The sequence below is a fragment of the Anabas testudineus genome, chromosome 3 (assembly GCF_900324465.2).
Source record: "Anabas testudineus chromosome 3, fAnaTes1.2, whole genome shotgun sequence".
Classification (NCBI taxonomy): Eukaryota; Metazoa; Chordata; class Actinopteri; order Anabantiformes; family Anabantidae; genus Anabas; species Anabas testudineus.
The window spans coordinates 10,883,163-10,908,570 of NC_046612.1; the positions used below are offsets into that span (position 1 = coordinate 10,883,163).

At 38.1% G+C, this 25,408-nt stretch overlaps 1 protein-coding gene across 1 annotated transcript in view; it reads left to right on the forward strand.

Moving 5' to 3' along the window:
- Window positions 1-227: 227 nt before the first annotated feature.
- Window positions 228-25,408, forward strand: part of gpc6a (glypican 6a) — a 108,802-nt gene continuing 83,621 nt past the window's right edge. The window contains exon 1 of the mRNA XM_026377694.1: window positions 228-384. Within this exon, the coding sequence (XP_026233479.1) occupies window positions 228-384 (157 nt within the window). The remainder of the gene's footprint in view (window positions 385-25,408) is intronic.

Genomic DNA, 25,408 nt, shown 5'->3' on the forward strand with positions numbered 1-25,408 from the left:
TGGAAGAAAACGCACTCGCTGGGTTCTTTTTCTTTACGCGGGGAAGCCACGGAGCGTTTGCGATGAGGTGGACGTAACAGCATCTAAAGTGAGGAGCGGTTCTTTTTGTTTTAATGCACAGCAGACATCGCGCTCAGTGGAGAAATCTTTCAATCAGCCCTTTTGGATTTCTTTTATTCCACCGGAGCTCGTTATTTCCCCTTGAAACACTATCAAGGATTTCACTGATGTGTGCGATGTGGAGACTGCGAGTCGCCTTATGTACTCTGTCGGTGCTGTCCCTGTCATCTGGCGAAAGCAAAGCGCGGAGCTGTAGCGAGGTTAGACAAGCTTATAACGCTAAAGGATTCAGCCTCGTCAATGTACCTCATCAGGAAATATCAGGTAGGCGAAACTGGCAAATCATCGGTTTCAGCCGCTTCACCACGTGTCATGTCATGTTTCCCCCTCAGATGGAACAATTTGATGACAGCCGCACCAAACCCCCAACTAACTGATCCTCCAGCGTTTGGTTCGCGCTGTGCATCAAATGTTCGTGTCATCACGTTTAATTTATTGTCCAAATAGAGTAGAAGAGGGAATTAAAAGTAAGGCTCTGTCTTTTCAACATGCTGCGTTCTCATATATATCAGGATAGACTCTGTCAGAGCATTATAAATGAACCTTCATGCAGCTGGATGACTACTGAGCAACTAGAAATAAATGTTGATATTTAAAGGATCCGTGATCTTAACACTGGATTTAAAACCCAGAAAACAGACAAACAGTAATGATGCATTTTAAGTATCTGTCAAATCACAAACTCTCCATCTTCTCTTAGTTATAAGATTCGTCTCGGATTTTTTAGATTTTACTTTTCCAAGGCCAAACTGACATTGTTAAAAGCACACCAACCTCATTTAGACTAAAACTGGCAAAACCCACTTGTTACATTTTGTCTTTTGAGCATTTAAAGATAAATATGTGTTTCCTCAAAGTGGCGGCTTCACCCACAGGTCATATATCCATTGATAAATGGATGAAACCAGAAAGAACAGCATAAGAATCATGTGATGTTACAAGTCAGTGAATAATTTAACTGCACTCACTAAAGAATGAAGATCATTTTTTTCATATGGAGCTGCCTAAATGAAGACAGGGAAACAGTGACTTTGAAACTGTGGCACCAGAAGATACATTTTGAAACTGGCTTCATACCTGTTGCTCATATTCAACAGAAGATCATGGAGCTTGTTGTGTAGTATTTGGCTAAATAGTGAGGACTATTTACCAGTAGGGGGCTGTATGCACTCAGCTCCAAACACTCCCTTTGCAGTGTTTTTTTTTTTTCTTTCTGATATTCCTCAAGGCTACGGCTTAGGTTTTAATTCATGCTCTTTGGTACAGCAGAGATATGGGGTTTTATTATCTCTTGTGTGGTGGTAATCACATTTATGGTCAAAGCAGGAAAGGAGATTAGTCAGTAAACATAGTCTGCTTCACGAGAGGGAAGAGGAGAAGCCGAGAGTCCCGAAGTTAATCCCTCTGTTGCCTGTTACAGACTAAATAGAGGTACTGTATTGGTAATTGGCAGTGTCAGGCAGTAATGATCATAGAGCTGCCTTATTTGGTTTTAACATGGTTTCGGCTAGATGGGAATTTGATAGTTTTGTTACAGATTGAACGTGTGTGTCAGTGTCTGTGAGCTGTGTGTGAAGGATTCAGCTTATTACAAATACAATTCTTGCCAATTCAATCTAGTTAAAACTATAAATGAAACAAAATTTTAAATTGAGTGTTCCTATTTACTGTTCAAATACTTCAAATAATAAACGTGTTGTACTAATTCTGCTTCAGAAGTTAGCTCAGTTATCAATAAGTCAGAAAACGACAGCAGAATATTCCAATAAAATTACTACACACTGCACTTAGTATCACTTACACACTTTGAAAAGAGCAGTTACATAGTGCTGCTGCTCTATTGTCTTTATTGCATTATTTGTTTCTGATATGACAGCACAGGAGGCTAGAAAGACATGGTGGTGGCTTCTGGTATTACTCACTTTCCTTTTTAATCCTCAGTGCTGCAAAACGATGGTTTGTAATAGAACTCGGCTTTGTACAGTGGATGTAAAACAGTCGCATATATTCTCAGACATTGCATGAATTCTTATGTGCTGATGCAGACAGACGTTTGCGCAAAGTATTCAGCTTTCACGTGGTGCATTTCACAAGCTCTGGATAGCTGGTTTATATTTGGATTGTTTATTCAGTCTTACTTGATTATTGTTAAGGTTTTCTGACACAGAAACTTGGACAGCGCTCGCGCAGCTGTTTTGATTTCATTTGACAGTTTTTATGAGTGATGAAAATCATAGTTTACTTGACCACAGTTTTTGTTGGCCTCTGGCTCGCTTCACTGCTGGACGGATTCCATTCATCACAACAAGAATGCAGATCGTGTCGGATAACGTTTCATAAATGATCTGGAAATATTTGTGCATATGTTTATGTTATGTAGAGTTTATAGTATTTATTTATTGTATCTCATGTAGCAGTCGTCTTCTTGGAACTTGAGCGAGTTAAAGTCAAACACAAAGGTCTGTTGGCAACATAGATCAAGCTGTTTTTGGAGCTGTGATCAAAACCTAATTATAATTCATATACAGTATGTGTAATTGGATTTTGTTGTCTCCAAATAACCTTTGCATAAATACAACAGTGTTTAGATTTAGGCCTCAGGAGATGGGATAGTAGAAAGCACTCAATTATGCCTAATTAGCTATGCTAATACAAACATGTGGCAAGCAGCATAAGCAACGTTAGCACTCATCCCTTTGTCATTTGCTGTGTCATGCTACTGCTCTGCCTCTAGATACAAAACACACAGGCTTAATGTATCTGCAGAGGTGGATGCCTTAAGTTATACGATCACATTTGCATAAGCTTATGATTTTGACAGCTTCCTGGCCGACAAGCTGAGCTGCATTGTTTCAGAGGTGACAAACTGATTTGTACATACAGATGTTGGCTTTTGCATAGCCTATTAAAACACAGTGGCTTCATTATTACAACCCCACATTGATAAAACATACATTTCAGAAAATTTAAGTGAGTTCCAGTATGCAACCTTTTTTTTTTTTTTTTATTTAGCTCAAATCCTCTTGTGATCCAAACACATTGAACATCATTGACAACAGTGCAGAGATAGCCACGTCTAAGTAGTCAGAGAATTTAATAGATTACCATTCTTGTTTATTTTAAATCTATAACGGCTACTGCCTGAAGCGCGGTGCAGAACGGGATGTAGCAAAGCAAGGAGAGGGAGGGCTGGCTGGAGCAGAGTAGATTGATTTCGAGCTTCATGCTATTGCTAGCTTTGGTTGCACATTGTAACGTTACATTTAAATATTTTCTAATAATTAAAAATACATGTCTTTGTTAGTGACTTTCTTTCTTTGCATTTTTCTCATAACCTACAGCTACTCTCTAAAATCTGCCGGACTCCCATCACCTCAGAGCAGTGTTTGATTTGATCTCATGGGCAACCGGCCATAAGAGTTATCCACAATGTACAGTAAAGAACCCAGTAATCTATCACAGCAGAAATCTCACATTGATGTTTAAAGAGTTACACCTGTAAAATCCAAAACGTTTGACCTACAGCATCCTGCTGCATTAGATTCATGTGTGTGAGATATCACCATGAAGATACAGACATAAAGTAATTGGCAGCTGACTTGGATAGAGGTCAACCCTACTACCCACTTCAGTGATTAAGGAGTATTACTTTCTCTTCTTGTTTAAGCAGTCTTAAATACAACAGCTTGCTAACAGTATGGGAGTGGTGGGAAGTGGAAGCCTGAAAGAAAAATCTGACTGGCTTTAGGCTCGTTTTCAGAGGAAGTCGCCTTTTGAAAAGGTGCCAGGACTTTGCAAAGAGCAGGGGCGGTAGGATAGAATGGTGGTGCTGAAATACACAACTAGCACGTGGGTCGAATCTGACAAATGTCTGAAAGTGGCTGGTGGACAGCTTCATTAAACTCCTCCAGGTGGAACTTGTGATTCCACTGCTTATGTCCGCGTTATCAATGTAGCAGTGCCCGCCTGATGTGTTCGCAGCAGTCAGCCAACAATACTGCCTGCTTGTAGTGTCACGCGTACTATGCTTGATTGTCGGCCTTTTGTTCGCAAACATGACTGCTCCTGAGTGCTTCAGTCAGGCCCTGACATCGAGCTCTTGCTCTGAGACTTTGCCATTAATATCAACATCTACTTGTACACAGGGATTGTCATGGGTGGACTCGGTTTTTGCTACAGCGTGGAAACAGAATCACTTGATGTGCTGCAGCTCCTATTAATGCGATGCCTGAGTCTTATATTTCCATTCTCAAAAATAACAATTACCTTTGGGCTTCATCTGTGGCAGCTTTAGAGAACATTATTTGATTTAAACAATATTGAATAATTTTTCTCATGTGAATACCTGATGCTAAAGCTTTATCTCTGTTTATAACTGCAGTCTGTACTCGACTGTTTTCAGGCTGGGGATGTGTGCAGTTCCCTCGTTCCCTTAAACACAACTCAGACATCAGAGATCCGTGCTGTTGCTACTTACATGAATGTTAGGACCTTGCAAGCTGTAGCTATTGTGCTCAAACAGCAGGGAGGAGTGCTCAAAAGCACAAGACATCTTTATAAACTTAAACAACAAGGACGAAAACAATTGATGGTGCTGCAAAACCGTCGGTGTGCTTGTGCTGCTTCTGCAAGTTCTTCACTTGCCTGTTGCTTAAGATTGTAAAGTTTAAGACCCTTGTGAACACTCATATCACAGTTAATGTTAACAAATGAGCTTTCTCAACACTGATGTCACTGTAGCTCTTAATAAACCATATTACACTTAACACTTACAGTAACTATTGGATTCTGATCTAACTACCTAAAATGTAATTTATCTGAACTAAAAATGATGAACAACAAATATCTTCTATAGTTGATTCATTATTTAGGACCTCAGAAGTCCGGGATTTTAGTCACGTATTCATAATTGAAGGTGCAAATACAGTTTTTGTTTAGTCAGCTGTTTAGCATGATTACATACTCTGTGTGTCTGTCTAATCATTTGAGGCTGGAATTTAAAAATGAGTCAATATACCACAGACAATACCAAGACATTTTAGCTGTGATTATAATTTTCTGGAATCATGTTTCTGTCTGCTGTCACAAAATATATACAATCAATAGTGTTAGCTACACCGATTTTATTCTATTTTTAATTTATTTAAATTTATGATGTATTCATAATTAATTTGTAGGTAATTTTAGATGTGTTTTCAGCCAGATGCCTAATCACCAAATAATAGAATGACATGAGACCTTTACTGAAAGTGTGGGAATACCACTCTAAAAGCCCAAGACCAGCAAATATCCATATAAAAATTCAGTGGGGCATTTTTTTTTCCAGAGATCATTAATATGCTCTTGGCTCTGCCAAATTGGAAATAAGTCTCTTGCCAGCCTGTATACATCTTCAGAGAGAACAGTTAATGAGATGTGAGGGAGATTAGGCTGTGTGTGTGTGTGTGCTTGTCTGTGTGTGTGTTTGTAGCAGTTTAGCCTCAATTTCCGTGTCTTTCTTTTTCTATTGTGGAAGAAAATGACAAAAGTGTTTTTGTTTTTCATTGGGCCAGACAGATTGTGCGCATGGTACATTGAAATGAGCCTGATTGTGAATCCTCGAGCAGTACCTTTCCTCCTTTTGTCAGATTTGGTAAATGGGAACGTCTGACAGTTGTCCTGACCTGAACAATGTGTCAACCCTCTGCAGTCAGTCATGCCTGAAATGCATATGATCGCTAAACATCTTGCAAGCCTTCCTTCGCACCATGTCTGGTATTTTCTGAGCAGTGTGAAAACCCTCGAGCAAGCGTAGGAGACTGCTAGAGCACTTTTTCCAGTTTTCAATCAACTGCTGGCCTAAATCAGTAATGGAGGGGGGGGATTAAGGATCTCTACCCTCTCAAGCCTTGAGAGAAAGCAGAAAATAACAGCAAGAAGTTAAGGGATGGGTGCAATGGCAGTGTTTAGGGATTAACATGGCGAGTAAAGAGACGGCACAGAAAAATAAGCAGAGGAAGATCAACAAATGCACTCAGTAAAAGAGAGCATGTCAGCATGGAGAGTATCCTTGACTAACCATGTGTTGAAATCGTCACTTGAGTGGTAACTGTGTGAGGAGGGAGAGGAGCTCTGGGATGCAAGGAGAGAGTCAGGTGGGATATAATCCATGTGAATTTGAAGGATTGCTGATCGGACTTGTTTGTGTTACACAGAAATCTTGCTACATGCTGCCTTTTTGTACATGTTTCTGTAACAAAACAAAAAAAAAAAAAGAGACGCATTAAACTTTGCTTCCCTCGTTAATACATTAGTGAAAGAAAAACTGCCTCAGGAGGTAACAGAAGGAAAAGTTGCATGTGGTTCTCCTCCACTGGGAAAAGTGTTTCCCCTAGGATTTCTCGTTCAATGGGTGACTGTGGTGCGGGGATTGCTGTTGAGGGAGGTGAAGGTCACTTTGTAATATAATTGTTGACATGGGGGAATGGTGGGTGAATATTTACAATTATAGGGCAACTCTCCAACTTTCCTATTAATGTCTCGTACGTAAAACCCTTAGGATTGACTGAAGGCCATATAAAACATATAGTTTACTACACACACAACACTAATTACCTCTTCTGTTTTCACCCTCCAGCCAAGTGGGTGTTTGTGGTTTTCCTACCATTATTCATTATGTATGTTCCAAAGTATACTGTTGTGTTTATGATCTTTCTTTCAGTCCACAGAGCCTTTTTCCCTCCGGAGGCTAGTCTCTGAATAGACGTCCCAAGCTTGACACCAATGATAAGGCTCAGAGAGATGAGAGCCACACTCTGCTTTAGGAAATCCCACATGGGTATATCATATCGAGGTGTCAAGGATGCAAATACATTTCTCACTGGGGAGTTTTTATTTTTGTTTTTCAGACACACACTAGTACACATGGCTGAGGTGGTTTGCTAAATAAGCTGCCCCTCAGAGACTCAGAAGTAAACAGGCATTAACGCAGTAAACATGGTGTGCCAAAATTGTCATGGAAACATCAGATGCTGTCAACAAATGCAGACAACAACGGTGGAACTGACGTTACAGAATAGACACTTGATGAGACTGTGTTTGTGTTGAAGACATGTAGACAGTTTCTAACCCTGAAAGACGTCTGTGGTGGTTTCACTACAGTGAAACCACGGGGGGCTTTTGATGCATCACAATCAATAGAGCAGATGCTCCAACATGCAGACATTTTTCCGTACAAAGAAAGTCACAGCAGTACATCAGTGGCTCGCTTTAAGACCTGTGAACATCTTTCAGGACTCTAAATATAGCAATCCTTTTGTCATTGATTATTTTTTTAAAGCAAGAAATTGAATGTTTGGACACTTTTTACCAGTTGGAATAAAAAGCAGGGATTGAAAACAAGCTAAACTTTTCTGTAAGGTCACGTAGTGGTGTCTTCAAAGTCTAGTAAAGAATAGGGCTTGTAATGTTTCTATCAATTCTATCATTGTAGACCGGGACAGAATAAAACAAACCATGCACTAGTTTCTAGCCGCTGAATATTTATTATCTGCATCATGTATAGGCTATGTGGCATTGACTGCATTAATTTACAGCAACCACATTTGTATGTCAAGATATCACTGCAACATATGCCTCATGTTTTTGAACTATTTTTTTGTCATTGTCCTATGCCTGTGTGGTTTTTCGCAGATAGCATAGCAGGAAAAACATTTCACCCTAACATACTGTGGAAGTATATTACAACATTTATCTACATTGTGTAATCAGTAAACGAGTTTTCAAGTTCATTCGTTTCATCAGCGGCATTGCAGTAAGCTTAACGATAGTGGTCCAACTGGATGCCTGAATCTCTCAAGTGAATAGATGGTAATGGCTCGCCAAGTAACAAGACAATGGGAAACCACAGTGCCAGCACTGCAACGCAACACTCCTAAAGATTAGTTGTAGATTGTATTTTCAGAGAGCAGTTGTTAGTAAGGACAAGACATGCAAAGAAAGCATGTTGTTCCAATTAGAAATTAGGAAATTAACACCAATAACATGAGTTCGTGACCCAGTTGAGTGCAATCTCGTGTGCACCTTTGAGGTAGAGAGACTAATTGGAGATCATTATTATTTTTATGTTAATGAAAAATGTAGAGAGCTGATTTAACCCCAGGTCACATTTCTGGGCCTTAATTATGACATTAAATAATAGGCTTTGCAGTGAAATGCCTTAGGGGATATATTTGACAATCCCATGTGTGTCAGATCTCTACCCTACAGTATGTTGCTTCACTCTGTGTTGCCTCATTTCTTCTTACTCTGGTTTAGGCACTGTGTTCCTTTCACTCAGTGATCTGTGAGAGCCAAAATTAAACTGATGTTAATAGATTTTATTATGATTCAGTCAAGAAAAATATTAAATATATCCTTTAAAAAACATTTATTTGGCTACTGCTACAAGTCTTCTACAGTGGCTTATAATAGCGTTGTATAACTAGATGTATAATGGTGCCGCACATTGTCTGTTTTGATTAAAATGGGCTTTTAATGAAGCATGTTGGTCATGCGTCTTGCAGAATATTGCAGAACGACATTAGAATTAGTCTCGAACTAAAGAAGTACAGCACGGGTTAACCCACAGTTAATTTAAGTCACCTATCTTTGCTGCTGATTAGAGTGCAGAGCAATCTTGCAGGAAGATATATCCAGGCTCACACCACTGACTTCATTGAGGCCACATAGTGCTTCTCCAGAAAGTCGTGCCATTATGACAAGCTCGTAGAACCTTAATGTCAGGAGAGAACCGGTTCAAAGTGTAGAGGTTTAACAAAGATCTATGTCTTTTAAAGTTTAAGCTTTATTAATTCAAGACCTGTTGGAGAAGAGGAGCAATCAGCTTAGGAAAGCTTATTGAAATCTATGGGTTAATGAGCCTATGTCCAGTATTTATGTCTTTTCAGAACCATTAATTTTTTCATATGAAACATCTGCCATTGTGATGCTTCTTGGCACCTCCCTGTTCTTTGGCTCCTGGAATCTGAATAGAAGCCAGCCTCATCTCCTGCTCCCAGAACCCCGCTGTTTCCTTTCCCCTGTGTAAGCCACTGGTAAATGAGTGGGCTGGTCATCTCACACCCTGAGGCTCTACCTCGGGCTCTTTAGACCACCAGCTGTTGTGTTTAGGACTGAGTCATGCACCAGTTAACATGATGAATCAAGATCACAAGTGCAACCTCACCGCATGTCTCTTCCTCTTCTGTCCTAGTCTTAAATATTGAGAAGGTGTGATGAACTGTTGAAACAAATTAAAGTGTGCCATTAGCATTTTCGAATTGTGCATTGTTGCAGAGTTCAATGATTAATTGCTGTTAAGATTTTGACTGATTGTGAACTTGTGCACATAGTTGGAAATTATGCCTCTTGCTGCCTTGGTTTCCACCATGAGAGTGTTGTTAGCTGCTGGACGTTTGCCCAGCTTCCAAACAGTTGGGACAACTGCACCATATGCATCATGAACAATCATTATCGCAGCCTATGATTCAGACAGTGCTTATGTGATTTCCATGAGTGCCGGGAAGTTTTTCTGGTTTTCAGCTAACAGGATACGGTGGTATTGAGTGGACATTAAGCTGTTTACATTTCATTATCCTTCAAAAACATTACATGATCACATTAGCACATGCAGATGACAAATCAGAAAATTACTTTTCCTAAATTCCCTTTGTCCGTCTAGTTAAAGGGTTGTTCTACTTGTTATATTTATTACAATATTACATATTGTCAGATTCTATCAGGGCGCTGTATCTACACTATATTATATCATAACTTAGCTATTTAATTCAAACCAAGCTAAACCAGGTGCCTGAGTAAGTTAGTAATTGTGCTTAAGGTGGTACATACTTTAATAAGCAGATAGTAGTTTTGTATTAAAGCTAAGTACTGGGGAGAAGGTGATAGCTTCTGTCAATGGATGAGTCACAATTTATTGGACATTTGAGTCCTCTTCATCAGTTCACTGTGAAGTAATGTTTATTTACAGTAATCAACGTACAATTTGGACAGTCAAGCCAGTTGTTAATGTTATTCTTTAACATGACTGTTTGAGTTTAATATGACAATAATTCCCATCACCTCCTATCTGTACAATAGTTTCAACATAAGGGTAAAAATAAGCTCTAAACAGCTAGGGATTTATTTAGAAACAACTCATGAGGCGGCGTGTAACACCTCTTCCCATGGGTGTGATTTGGAAATTCTGTTGCTGTTATGTTCTTATTTCCTCATACAGGGTTCAACAGAGAACAGAGGTGTAAAATCTGTTTAGAAAATTGGTATTACAGGCATTACCCATGACAGAGGCATGAAGCTATCCAGCATGTTCCTGGTCTACTCATATATAGACTGGTTGCATGACTGACACTGAAGGCCATGAGCTCCACTCAAGTGTTGTTAATTCTGTCAGCTACTTTAAGATTTGGAGCAACATGCTGCCTACAAGCAGACCAAAATGGAGGCAAATTGTTGACACTTTATGTCCATCTGAGGACGAAGAGTAATAATGATTTTAAAATGTTGTCTTATTCCTGAGATTAAAAATCCATGTAATTAACCAGCCTAATGGTTTTAATTTTTAGTCAGTGTTTGGACCTCTGAGCAGTTTATTCTTGTTTTAGTCAAAGTAAACAATAAATATTTATCCCACACTTATTTAAGACCAAGAAAAAGCTTTTCTGTCAGTCTTCAGCAAACGTCTTTCAGATAAGATTTCACCCAAAGCTAAAAGAAAATGAATATGAAAATATGCATAGACGATTTCAGCTCTGCAGAGTAGATGCCTGGTCTGTTATTATTATCTTTAAACAATGCATCCAGATATGACAAAGGATAAAACAATAAAGTCTGGAAAAGAGACTTTAAAGATTAGCAAATCCAATGCAAGCAGTTTCCTGAAATATCAGTTAATAAGTCAATCTTTCAACATCAAGAATAAAGGAACCCTAAGTGAAAAGAACCATGTACAACAGTCCTACAATAAATCCTGCCACAAATTAGTTGATTTAATTAAGTAATGGGGTGGAGAATAGCATAGAAAGTATTTTTTTTTAATAGGTTGTACAGCATCATTTCAATGAATTTATTTTTTTTTTTTTTATACTACCGTGTATAATGCAGTACTAAACAGCTGGACACAGCCCAACAGACTGAAGACCAATCTTCTACATTATACAGTGTGCATATGAATAACCCATCAGTGAGTGTGCACATAACTTCTGTAGTCACAATTTGTATTATAGCCAGATGACAAGCAAAGCAGGACATTTGAAGTGTGCTTTAAACTTCACCTACACCTTTACCAACAAGCACAGGCATGAACTATTTTTTTTTTTATTTTACTTTAAATTGAAGAAATACAATAATTCTGCACTAAAGTTAAGCTGGGTACCCCTAGATGTGTTTGAGAAAACGTTACTTGTGCAACAGTAGGTTCATCCCGGTCTCATTGAGGATCAGACTCTGGGTCATGGTAATGGCTGGTGGCAGTTTTCAGCTGAATGTAAATTGCTTATGAATCCTCCTGCTGGAGGACAGAGAGGAATCTGGTCTGGTCATACAGTAACACCAGGTGTCTTGAAGTGTCTCTTCAGGTTTGTGGTTTTCTTCCCAGCAATTTTATAGCTGCAGGGCTTCTCCCCTGACAATACTACACACTCACCTTTTCTGTCATATACTGTATTTGAAGTGGGTCCAAATGTCAACTTGTTTATTTCAGGTAAACCTATGCCATTCCTTCTGCAACTACAAGTACATGGTGACATAGACTTTCAGATGTGTTTACTTGCATTTAAAACCCACATTTTCCCCATAACTTTAAGTAACCTTTTGTTGCCTAAGCAAACCACAAGCAGGACTGTGGATGTGTCTGTGGTGTTGTCGTCCAACCCCTTCGCTGTCAACAGCACTCCATTTATAACAAACAAACAAAAAAAGTTTAATATTGAAACATTGAATAACTATTTAGACATGCGACAGTGGGGTCAGTATTTACCCTTTTTCCAATCTGTAAATATCAAACCCAACACTAAGAACTCCAAAAAAACACATATTGATGCTTCATATGAACTAAAAACAGACATTCAGTGAAATAAATAATGGATGAATATAATGGATATACCATAGTATAGTTGTTAATGCATTGTATAACCCTTACTCAACCAACACCAGTCATACAGGGAGGGTTTGTTGTTAACACTCATGTCATTCTACCATCCATCCAATATGATGTGAAAAAAGCAGCAGACTTTGACATCTGTTTCGCACCTTTGCAGAATTTCTTGCAATGTTGATTTCTATGCCCTAGCCTACAGTTGGTTATTATGCTGGAAAATATTCTTTATTTACATATGTATAACTTTTGTAAAGAGGATAGTAGCTTGAAATACATTCTTTCCATTCATTATGCATCAACAACATGATGTTCCTGTGATTTAGAATAAGCTTTTCGTTTCACACATTGGAATCATGGTCTGCCTGCAATTTGAAATATTGCCTTTTCATATTTCCAACTCAGTAATAGCTTCTCATTTGGCCCAACTGGTTTTTCAGTAAGGAACCTGGCTGCTGCAATTTTGTCATTGTGCGAAATGGAACGCCTCCAGCACTTATCATCTTCGGGGAAATTCAGCAAAAGATGTTTGGAGAAAAACAGAGAGAGAGAGAAAAAAAAAAGGAAAACAACAATTTTGTTTTGTTGGGATTGCAATCTAAACAAAACACCAGTACTATATACCCTCTGTAATACTGCAGTGCTATATACCCAAGTAAGATTTCCTCTTTGATTACAGACTTACTGAACATGCTTTTAATGTGATTAACATTTTAAACAATCCATCTTCTTTTTATCTGTCTGTTGTGCCGTCAGTTTAAATCGATGGGACTGGGAGCAGATAATTGTAAGCGAAACAGTCTGCGCAGTGTTTATTCTGTACATGAAAGTATTACCACCTACACTGCTGTCATGTTTCAAGCACACAGGCTGTTCATCAGACAAAAAGGAAGGCAGAGTTGACATCAGATTGGCAAGTGGACCATCAAATTCAGAACTTGAAGAAATGTCTGATTTTATCTGTGTTTTATTAAACCTTGCTGCTTCACACCACACTGTGAACCATATAGTTATCTGTCCATTACAGTCATGTAATTTTCCAACTCTGAAAGTTATTTGAAAGTTAGAAAATCTTTTAGCAGTCTCCAAGTGCAGTAACATATGGTTGGAGCGATTGTGGGAATTATCTGTGTCATCTTGTTTGGACATATTCAATTTGGGTCTCAAGCCCCAGTGGAAATGGTTGAAAGTGGGTGATTTGGGTGATGGAGTGGAGATCCAGATGGCAGAGCAGCAGTAAGATCAATCAAGCTTGATGCATTTTTCCCACTTTAACATGCAGACAGATGTGATTTAACACAGTAATTGGGTTTACTTCCAGTTCATGGAATTCTGTTGACAAGTAATAACACCTTGGAAAGCATGTACACACTTGCTTGTAAAAAATCTTAAGCATTCATTGTCATTTGCTTGTAACGATAATCATTAGCCATGTTTAATAGGCCAGAGAAGGGAAGTTGTTTATGCTTAGAAATCTAAATTGTTTCAGCTATTTTTCAACCACTAGTTTCACTGTTCAAAAATTGAAGTCATTCAGAAGGTGTATGATCCCCAATGCCTGTATGCACTCCTGTCTGGTGCATGGTGTAAAGGTTGGCCTCTTGGTTTCTTCTCCAGACTGTGCTGGGAGACAAAGCAAACCTTCTTGTGAGTGCAAGTACAGATGCGCAGCCTGGCTGTGCTGCAGGCATTGCCCTATTCTTCTAGTAGTGACACCAGCAAAACACAAAACTTAAAGAATCAGTCAGGAAGGATAAGTATGGAGCATTTGTCTGTAACCGCCGCATGCAAAACGTTTCCCTTTTTGGAGGTTCTCTTGCTTTTGCCTTCATTGCACCTGTTGTCACATTTTATACCAATGCAGGTGAAACTGATTCACAATCACTTAATCCTTCTAAATGGGCAGAATAATATCCCTGAAGTTTAACTAACTTGGTGTTATACTGTGATGATTAAATGTTCCCTTGATTGTTATTTATGAATATTCTTTTATTATTATTTTTAAATCATATTCATGGCAGTGTTTCCTGTGTTCTAAATGCCATGTTTTTTAAAAGAAACAACTAATTTCTTGAAGTTCATCATTAACATCATGTAGTTTTAAAATCTAGTGCCTGTGATTAACTACATAAATTAACTGAAGTCAGTCTTAAATGAGCACTGTTAGAATTTTGCAGTGAATTGCATGAGGTTATTTTTCATTTCGGGAGTAAATGTTTTGAGTAGAATGATGCAGTAGGTGATAAAAGATATGATCTTCTGTATTTTATAATAAGCGGGGAAACGTACCCAGAGAATTGCCTGACAGTTGGCAGCCTACTTCAGCTTTGCATTTTAAATACAACTCAGATATGTTTAGAGGAAAATGTTGTCCCATTGCATTCAGAACGCCTTTGATTGCGAGAATCCTTCATTATGCTGATTTGAAAAGTTAACATTTAAACAGAACGTATCATCTAGTGTATTAAGCTGACAACGCCTCCTGATTTTACCTTATTTTGCTCCAAGCTGTTTCCTCTTTCATATACCATTACAGTACATTCATACAGTCTTCCATCATTCAACAGCCTTTAATTCTGAGCCATCTAATCTAGGTCGTGTCAGCTGAATAAAGGGCCCTTTAAATGTGCCGCAGCCCAAATAAAGAAAGGACAGTCATGGCCCAGATGTGCGAGGGTATCTGAGCTGTACCTGAGTCAATAGATCTCAGAGATAGAGGTGTCAACCTTTCACAGGGAGCTGAGGCTCAGCCAGCCTTTTAGCTTTTACTGTCCAATGTGCTGAACTTGGCTGAACCATTCAGTCTAAAGAGAGTAGAGAAAAGGAGAAAGTGAAAAGACAAAGACCAGCACTGTCAGGAACTGTCATTTAGAGAAGCCCGTGACATTGCCTCTCTTCTCCTAGTCAGATTAAGCGCAGTTATCTTTAACCAGGGCTTTGTTGCAGTATATCTTGCTACTTTTTAATGGCTTAAATAGACTTTAGTCTCTATGATGTGCCTTCATGTACATGTACAACACAAACAAAACATATAAAACTCAAAGAGTGAGTGTTACATGCCAAGATTAAAATTAGATTTGAGTGTCACAAAGGAAATTCACATTAATAGTAAATGGATAGATAAAGAGTAGAAAGAAAAAACTCTAATCTACCTAATCTAATAAATAAAATACTACAGTATAAGGGTAGACCATTACATTGGTTGAAATGTATAAAAAAATACAATGCTTATATATAAAAAGCTGAAAGCAAGCTGCAATGCACTGAAGTGTTCTGACTTTGTTTGATCATGGCCAGCATAAACTCTTTCCCATGCTGACCCCTGTCCACCACAACATTAACCTGGTGGTATAAGTGTTGTGGATAACTGATGGATAACTTAAATAATCATATCATCTAGACATACATGAAATTCCAACTAATTCCAACTAGTAAAGTTGGAATTTTTTTTTTCAGTTATTATGAATCCAGTATGTGTTTCAATGAGGTTGGATAATGGTTTCGACTTGTGTGTTTCCTAGATACCAGTGTACTGGCTCTATGTTTGGAAATCTATATAGTAAAGGAAGTGATGGATTTTGGATACAATAAATAACAAAAATGAATTGTGAATATCGAAGAAGACTTAGCTCAGTCGCTGAATTGAAATGTCAAGTGCACAGATCTGTTTCTACAGGCCTCTGCCCTCATTTGAAGGCAGTGAGCCTCTGTGCACATTACTGCTCTGTGGCAGCTGGACTATGAGAGCAAAGAGGAGGAAATATTCCAGAGGCAGTTCTGAACGAGACTGTAGCTGGAATCTGGTGGTAGATCGATGATAATAAATGTGATTCATTCAAGATGGAACGTCCCTGTTATTGAGCTTGGCTGTGCTGTGGTGTGAGAAGCCCATTAACAGGCAGCGGTTTAAGACATTAATGGAACCAGATAAAAACAAATGCTGATTTGGTCAGGTGCTATGCAAGTAACGCAAGTTACACTCTGCTCATTCCGGCTCTTTTTAGTAAATTGTTTTCAGGGGCACAAACTTAGAATAAAACTCTCCCACTCAGAGCACAATAGATACTGCCATGCTCAGCAGAAATTAATTTCATTTAATGCACCACTAAACATTTTTATGAATTTTCAGCTTGGGTGATTAATACATTATTCTCTCTTGACTTCATGATCTGTTGGCTTGTTTGGCGTAAAGCTCTGGTGAGAATGTCCTCACTTTATAAATGCTGGCAAGAGTGGTCAAGGGATGTACCAGATGGCATGGCCCATATGCAGTTTGCCCTTTGGCCAGGTAGACTAATGAATCCTTTTGGGAGTTAATCACACTGTCTGGCATCAGACCCTGTATGGGCACAGCTTCCCTGAAATATTCTGGCGCGTTCACATTTTCCTGTAACATATGTTTATAGTTATGGGCATAAAACGGAGAAAAAAAGACTCTAACACTTTAAATCACACAAGTGGAAGATTATGGAGAATTGATGCTATTTTATAGAGTGTATCTGTAGAATATGGGTTCCTTTACCTGAGCCATGGTCTGTCCTTTACAGTATGGATGTAAAAGTGCTGTGTGGTGTAGATAATTAAACCCAGGAATTACTTGGATGATTTCTTGGACCATCATCTGAAAAAATATATTGTGGACAAACTCCAATCACATGATACCACAACAAAGTGGAAACAGCACTAGTATGAGATGCGTGCTCACTATCATCTCCGTGTAGACAGATCGCTCAGTCTGCATTAGTCCCTGGTTGGCTCTTGGTTGGCGTTCGGCTCAAAATGCAAACGAAACATGAGGATTTAATGGGGATTTATGGAAGTAAAATAGCTGATAACAGCAGAAACATGTCTGTCCTTTTCAACTGGTGTTGGAGATTCTCTTGGAAAGATTTCTTTTTAAAAATTACCCACATCATTTAATAGTTACACTTGGTTTTACAATGTTGGTGCCACAGTAATGCCAGCTTGTTTATTGTTCATTTGCCTACAGCCTAGATATTTTTAGGTTGTTACGGAAATTAACACCTGGGCACTACGACCGTTATTTTAGTCCAAAACATCATGTTCATGTTAACTTAAATCAAATGCAAATAAAATTCAGTAACATATTAACAATCAAAAACTTACTTTAGCGATAGTACTGTCCTTTCCAGCTTTAACTTAAACCAACTAGTGTTTTTATTTTTGGAATATATGTTTTCTAAAAATATGTATTTCTTCAAATACATGATGTATGCATTATCAAGGGTGTTCATTCAATTTAACATGATATTTAATGGTCTTTCTCCTCTGCTAATTGTTATACGTGACCTTGTTGTTTTGCTGAACATAGAGTAGTGGTATTAGGGTAATGAAATACTGTATGTATTTGTCTTATTAAAAACATTGTCCAGGATTACATTGCCCAGTATTACATTCCTTAACTTTCAGAGAAAAACTTCAACTGTGACAAATAAGATGGGTTTCCACTCTTCATTTTTTCAATTTGATAATTGCATTAAATCTTCACTTAACTCGAACAGCGCTATTTAAGTGGAAGCCTTAGGATCTCCTAATCTTCAGCTTTGAAGGTTTATCCTCACTTTTTCCTTTGAAGCCCTATCAGGAGTTAGTAAAGTGACTGAGACCAATTGGAATTCAACTCTGCACTCTGGACTGACACACGGTAACAGCACAATGTTGACCCACCTGCTGGCAGCCATTTAACAGATGACCAAGTAGAACAGTTATTAAGCAAACACAAGTTAGAGTTGCAGGTCTGTGTATAAAACTGTCAACTATCTGCTTGAACATTCATATATAAATGAACAACGCATTTACTGAGAATTGCGTCAGTTTGAATTTTCTTGAATTTGTTTTCTCCACTTTCTTCTTGAGTAAAAGAAGAAGAAAAATTATTTCAACATTTTGACGTAATTGTAGTAAACATCAGCACGCCATTCAGTCCACCCAACCCCTGCTACTAACGCAGTTATGCATGAATTCGTATTTTGAATCGATTATATTTTTCTCAGTAAAGTTTGAAAATTCTAAATTGTATGCTTGTCTGAATGCTAAAACATTCTCCATAATGGACCCACTTTTGCTCCCATTATTGTCTTTTGTTACTGATAGAAATACAAAATAATGCTCAGTTTTATTCTTCTTCTTCAATCCTGAACCTTAGCTATGTTGAGCAACTGTGCACATAATGTCACTTACTGCAGATGTGAGTAGTAATTAACTAAACTATAGCAGGAACATCTTCTTCTCATGAATTCGATGATATTGATCGAATACTGAAATATGTCCTTTCAAGAAGAAAGAAAATGACAAAATGATTTTCTGACAGTGGCCACAACATCTCAAAAACCTCAACAACGACGTTACACTACTAACAGAGCTTTGTTTGGTTCTGTCTAGAATTTGTGCTAATGTAAAAATAAAAGCTGTGTGGCATAGTTTACTGCAAACAATAATCACATTTGCTCTTTAGATGGTTTTCTTTTGCTTGCTAATTAAGAATGAGGAAAACAATAGATAGAGGGACAAAATACAGGCAGAAAGCCTCTGTAGCAGTGCTCATCTTTAGTGCATGTAGGGCATTAGTAAACTGTAAATCTGTTGCATGTCACCAGAGCATCTGCTTCAATTGTTGAGCTGTAACATCACATGACTGCCTAACAACCTGTAGACTCTGCTGCCAATTTTAATGAACCACTATCAGTATAAGAAATGGGCCATGCTGTATGCCCGTTAAACATGACTCCAGCATATGCCTACATCTGAAATCTCAAACATGCAGAGTACATGCTTCTTTAATATCAAGGGACATGAAGCCAAAGGGAACTGAAATCAAATCCGAGGCAGCAGGCTATCTCTGATAATCCTACATCCTGTTTTACCGCTTCCTTCCAATGATATAGATTAATGAGCAACGGTGTCCAGTTGGTTAAATATGTGCATCACACACAGTAATCTCAAAGTAACATTCACAGTATAATTGGTTGTAAAAAACCTTTTAATTCTGTGACAGGGGCTGTGTCTGTGTGGCTTATTGCGTGTGTCAGATGCTCATTGTCTCACTGCCTTTTCTCCAGCCATTCAGCAGCACTGAGCCGGCATATGTGAACGTTCACTGTGACTGTGCTTAGCAATTTCATCTAATTACAATGCTACACTTCAATCATGTTTTGCAGCTTGTGAAGATAGTGATCCAGAGGAGCAAAATACATCTGCGCATCAAAGAAACTGAACAAAACAACTAATGTTTGATTGCATTTGTAAGCAAATGAACAATATTTCTTATGCCTCACTTCCTTTTGATCAGCAAGCATTTGAGTTAATGCCAGAACATTTCAGTGTTAAATCCCCAAAGAAGATTAGCATTTGTCCTTAATTATCTTGCCTTCTGTAATTACATATATTTAAATCTCTGATCAGCTCCTTCTGAAAGATATGCAGCAGTGCCTTTTGACATCTGCGCTGGAGGCAGCTGCATGGACAGAGTGGTACATCAGCATGCTGAACTTGCTTAAGCATGTACAGTTGGATCCATAAATAACAGAAAAAAAATGTTTGGAATTTGTCCTTTGAACACCACCTCGTCGGATTTGAAATGAAATACTGAAGATGTGAACATAGTCAAGTTTTGCAGCTTTAATTCAAGGGGTTTAGTTGTGGGATTAACCATTTAGCAATTGCTAAGCAAATATTATTATTATCATTACAGCCACTTTCCTACAGACACACAAATTCTGGGGGGCTCATAAATAATGGAACAAATCAACGTAATTAGAAACATAAGAACTGCCTTTAACAGTCAATGACTGCCTGAGGTCTGGAACCCATGGACATGATCAAATGCTGAGTTTCTTCCCTTGAGTTGCTTTGCCACGTCTTTACTGCAGTTGCCATCAGCTCTGTCTTCGATAGGGGAAAAGCATGCTCTTTTGGGTTGAGATCAAGTGACTGACTTGGCCTTTAATTTCCTTGAGAAACTCTGGGTTATCTTTTGCTGTATGTTTTAGTTTATTGTCCATCTGTATTATGAAGTTGTATCAGTTTTGCATTTTTCATCTGAAACTGAGAAGTGTATAGCACTATACACTTGAGAATTCATTCTGATACTTTTATCAGCAGTCAGACAATCAATAAACACCGTTGACCTAATTCTATTGGCAGCTATACGTGTCCATGCCAAAACACTTCCTCCACCCTGTTTGACAGATGATGTGGTATGCTTTTGATTATGAGCTTGTTTCTTTTCTTCTCCATACCTTTCTCTTCCCATCATTCTCATAGAAGTTAATCTTGGTTTCAACAGACCAAAACATTAAAATAATTTTTCATAATTTTTTGGTCGTCCACGTTAGATGCCCATGGTTTTGCACGTCTTTTGCTGGTGCTGCCAGTTAATTACCTTTCCTTCTTTAATAGAAGAAAGTTCCTAACTGTATTAGCCACTCCCAATGTTTTACTATCTCTTTGATGGGTTTATTGCGTTTTTTTAAGCAGAATGATGGTCTCTTTCACTTGTGTAGACACGTCTTTGGACCGCAGTGTCCAAGTGAATGGCTACCAAATCTTGATTAGTCATGGAGCAAGAAGGGAACAGGCCACTCCTGGCCATGCAACATAGTTATCAACCATTTTTATATTATTTCTGAGCCTCACTAAAGAGTATGTGCGTATAATATTTGCAGTCATTCGCGAATGCTTTTATCAAATGTATTAAATTGCTCAAAGTCTTGACTTGTCTTTGCTCCCATTTTGAGTGTTTCATTCAAATTCAGTGTAGTGGTGTACAGAGGACAAATGCCAAAAAACTTGCCTTCGTTCCATTATTTATGGACCTAACTGTAAGTAAAGGCCTTTAACTGCATTTTTCCCAAGGCAATTACATGACTATTTGCTCATAAGTCATAGATAAACCTGTGAGTAAATAATGTATTATTTATCTGTGTACGCTTGTCTTTGTGTGTGCTGATCCATGAATTTGTCATCAGACTAGGAGTGTAATGAATCATGAATGTGGGTGGATGTGACAGACTCAAAGCTTAAGATAAGATGTGTTGTTTCACATCTAAATGGTAACAGGCTTTTCTCAGTGTGGAAAAACTGCTGTGACACGTGTATCTTTTTCAGTATATTAGCACTTCTGTCACTGTTGTCACCCCAGGCTTACTTACACTATGTGTTTCTCTGCTGCTCACTCAGTTAAATCAAACTTTACACTCTTACTTTCACCCTTTGCCTGTTCTTTTGTCAGAAATATAGGCTGACAGACAGAACACATTACTAAAATGGGTATAACTTAAAGGTGTCACCCCACTTTTAAATAAATGTGCAAAAGTTTCTGCAGCAGTGAAAGATTTGGTTGCAGAACTGATTTGGCTGGCTGTTTTAACAGATGCCTTGTACGTGCTCTGGGACTGTTCCCGACTTCCCACTCACCCCTCTTCACCTGCAGTTATCACTAATACTAGCAGCAAAAACACATTTATTTTCCCTTCGGTGCTACACTTGCTAACATATCCTGCTTTTTCAAAACTCCCTTACTGGGGCTACTGTTGTTACTCCACGTAAGTGTACAGAACTGTACCAACAAGGCTTTGTTAATTTACACAAGTGGGAACAGATTGTTTGTTTGTTTGGAGTTATCTGTTATTTTGTATATGAGATGTCAAAGTGATTTATTTTATGGAAACATATTGTTCATACAGTTGTCACAATTGGGAAGATGGCATTTTCACATATTTATTTTTTGTATTTTATTATTTGCAACAACTTACTATATATATATATATACAGTGGCAAGAAAAAATATGTGAACCTTTGGAATTTCATGGTTTTCTGTATTAATTTGTCATAAAATGTGATCTGATCTTCATCTAAGTTAAGAGTATTAACATATATAATGTGCCTAAAGTAATGGCGCAAAAATGAACCCTTTATGTCTTTATTGAGAACAACCATAAATCTAATGGTGCTTGTGGAAAAAGAATGTGAACCTGTGGAATAATGACCTCAAAAAAGTTAATTCTACTATTTGTGTGGACTAGAACTACTTTGACTGATAAAGATCACGCAAACATTTTGAGTTTGCGCCGCATAAGAAGAATATGCTTATGTGAGCTATGCCTCACCGAGAGATACTTTTAGAGGATCTACAATCAAAAATGGTGAATTTACATAAAGCTGGAAATCTTAACAAAATGATGTTAAAGACATTTTACCAATCTAAAGTTAGGTAAACAACCTACAAATGGGGACACAAATGGAGCTACTCTACCAAGAAGTGGGCGACCAGTTAGAATGACCCCAAGAGCAGAACAAACACTCATTAATGAGGTAAAGAAACGACCCAGAGTAACAGACCAAAGATTTGAAGGCATCATTGGAACTGGCTAAAATATGTGTACACGAGTTTACACTTGATAAAACAAGCAGGGTGTCTATGGCAGGACGCCACAAAGGAAGCTGCTGCTTATTAAAAATAATATTACTGCATACCTAAAGTTTGCCAAAGAGCACATTGACACTCAACAGCTGTATTTTTATAAATGTTGTGTACAGTGATGAAACTACATGGGTGATGCAAAAGGACAGTGACCCAAACACACAACAGAATGACTTCAGATAAACAAAACGGCCACGTCAGAGCCCGGAGCTTAACCCAGAAGGTGGAAACGACTTTAAGAGAGCCACACACACGAGACGTCCAAAGATTCCAAGAGTTCACATACTTTTTCCACTATGAGGTTTTTATGAGGTTGTTCTCAATAAAGACATAAAAGATCAGAATTTTTTTGTGTTATTACTTTAGACACATTATTTTATTTTAAACACATTATAGTTAATACTCTTGACTTAGATGAAGATCAGATCACATTTTATGACAAATTAATGCAGAAAACCATGAAATTCCAAAAGGTTCTCATACTTTTTCTCTGTCACTGTATATAGTGAAGCTTTAAAATAGAACTACACTATAAAATCAAACTTGATCATTCTGTCTTGAAAAAAGTGTTGGCTATTTAATAGTTGTAATAGTTATTAAATGATTCCACAGTTTTCATATTTAATTCAAACAGTGATATTTTTATTGTGTTTGGCTGGTGAATCTTTATGAATGCACACACATTATAAGTGTGTTTTTATAGCGATAGTATTGGTTTTCTACCCAAACCTTTTGGATTTCTATTGTGCCCACCCCACTGTCTCCATTTTTGTTGGCACTGTTGATATTGAGTCTTACAAGTTAAAGTCAGCCTGACAGTCTGAGCACAACTGTGATCTTGCAAGCGTACAGTGTATTGACAGCTTGGTTTTAAATTCCATCTTGGGTGCAAATCAACCGACTAGAACAGGACGGATCTGGTCTAGTGAGCCAAAATCCGATCTAGGCTTAGGAATGATTAGTCCATAAGTTCACTAAGATAGCTATTCATGTTTGCGTTCTTTTGAAACAAAGCTCACAATTTAAAGAAAAGTTCTGTGTAAAATGTCAAATAGTTTGTCAGTACATGTCACACCTGTATTATTTTGGCATTATTGTTATTTATATCCTGCAATTTGTTTTGGTATCTGTATTATGTAAAGCAGCCAGAAAAATAGACAAGTGAGAAGAGGAATAACATGTGACAAACTCAAAGTCACAACATCATAAATATGCAGCTCACACTTCTGCCTGCTGCTCACAAAGTCCTATTTTGTGTCAGCAGCATCACAGTTTTCAAAATGGTGAAAGTAGCTGGATATGTCAAATTATGTGGTTTAAAAAAACAAGACTGAAAGATGAATAGAGTGGTGCACAACCCTATGAAAGCTAAAAGCACCAGTTTTTCCTTTCAGCTGTCATTTACGCTTAAGGACAGTTCTGCCCTTCATTGATTTTTCTCTTTCTTCCAACCTTTTGTGGCCAACACTGGTATTCCACCTACTTTGACAAGTTAAGTCGATTTATTCCATCAACAGAAACTTCAAATCAAAATTGACTTATTTCAGAGTCACAGGGTTTCCTAATTCAGCAAGAAATGCCATTTTCTATAGTTATCAATCATTATGACAATAAACTATTTGCTCTTGTGCCAAAGTCTTACTCAGGCATTGTTTCAAACACTTTATATCCTGGGAAACATGCTCCATAAGGCTGAAATGAGGTGTTTTCTTTGACATTTGCCAACCAGCTGATGCATGCCAGCAGAAACTGAACCCAAGTCAGCCTCAATAGTCCTTCCACTCTTCAGTGTGAACGTCTTCCTCCAAAAACAAAAGATCATTGACCATGTTGCACTGCAGTGATACTTTAATGATGTTGTGTTTCAGCGAGTGGGAGCTATTGTGTAAGCAAAACTGATACAACATAAACAGTGACAGGAACATTGGCGGGGGAAAAAAAAATCACCACATATTTCTGTAACCTCAAATATTAGGAAAATATAAGATCATGAAATTCTACCAGTATGCAACACTTATCTCGAACTCTGCAGAGCATTACTTTCTCTGCAGGCACGTGTTAAACTGATCGCAGCTTGGAATAAGTGTTGCATCTCCACTCACTGGAAATAATGTGTGACAGCTGAAGAATGCTATTGCATTGCTAAAAGATTACAACGCTGTTGTTAAATAGAGAAAACAAGAGCCTTTAAGAATCGCCAAATAGAAATCGACTGCTGCATTTCACCTTACTTTGTTGTTTCAGAGAGTTTGTCTCTGTGGCCAGGAGGTTTGTGTATTACTCAGGAGACAATGGGCTTGTGCTGAACTGTTGAAGGTGCACCTCATTACTATAGCTACGTGCCTCTCTAAGGACTGATTAAGGATTAAGCACATTTGAGAGTGCCAGCACGTACATGCTGCATCCTCCTTGTTTCATTATCCATTCACAGCTCATTTTTCTATAGCTTACTGTATTTGCATGCAGAACACCTGTATGCCTGCCTTCGCTTGCATTGTATAGGCTCCATCAAAAATGTCCCACCATTCTCCAACAATCTCCCACTGGTGCAGCAGTAGCAGTTTTATCTTTCCCTTTCTCAATCATTAAAGGATAGAAATGAAAACATAACACACAAAACTGATGCCAGACCTTTTTTTTTTTTTTATTTTGTTTTATCTTAACAAACCTCTGATAATGATGTCTGACACAGAACAGCAGAGAACAGATAATATAGC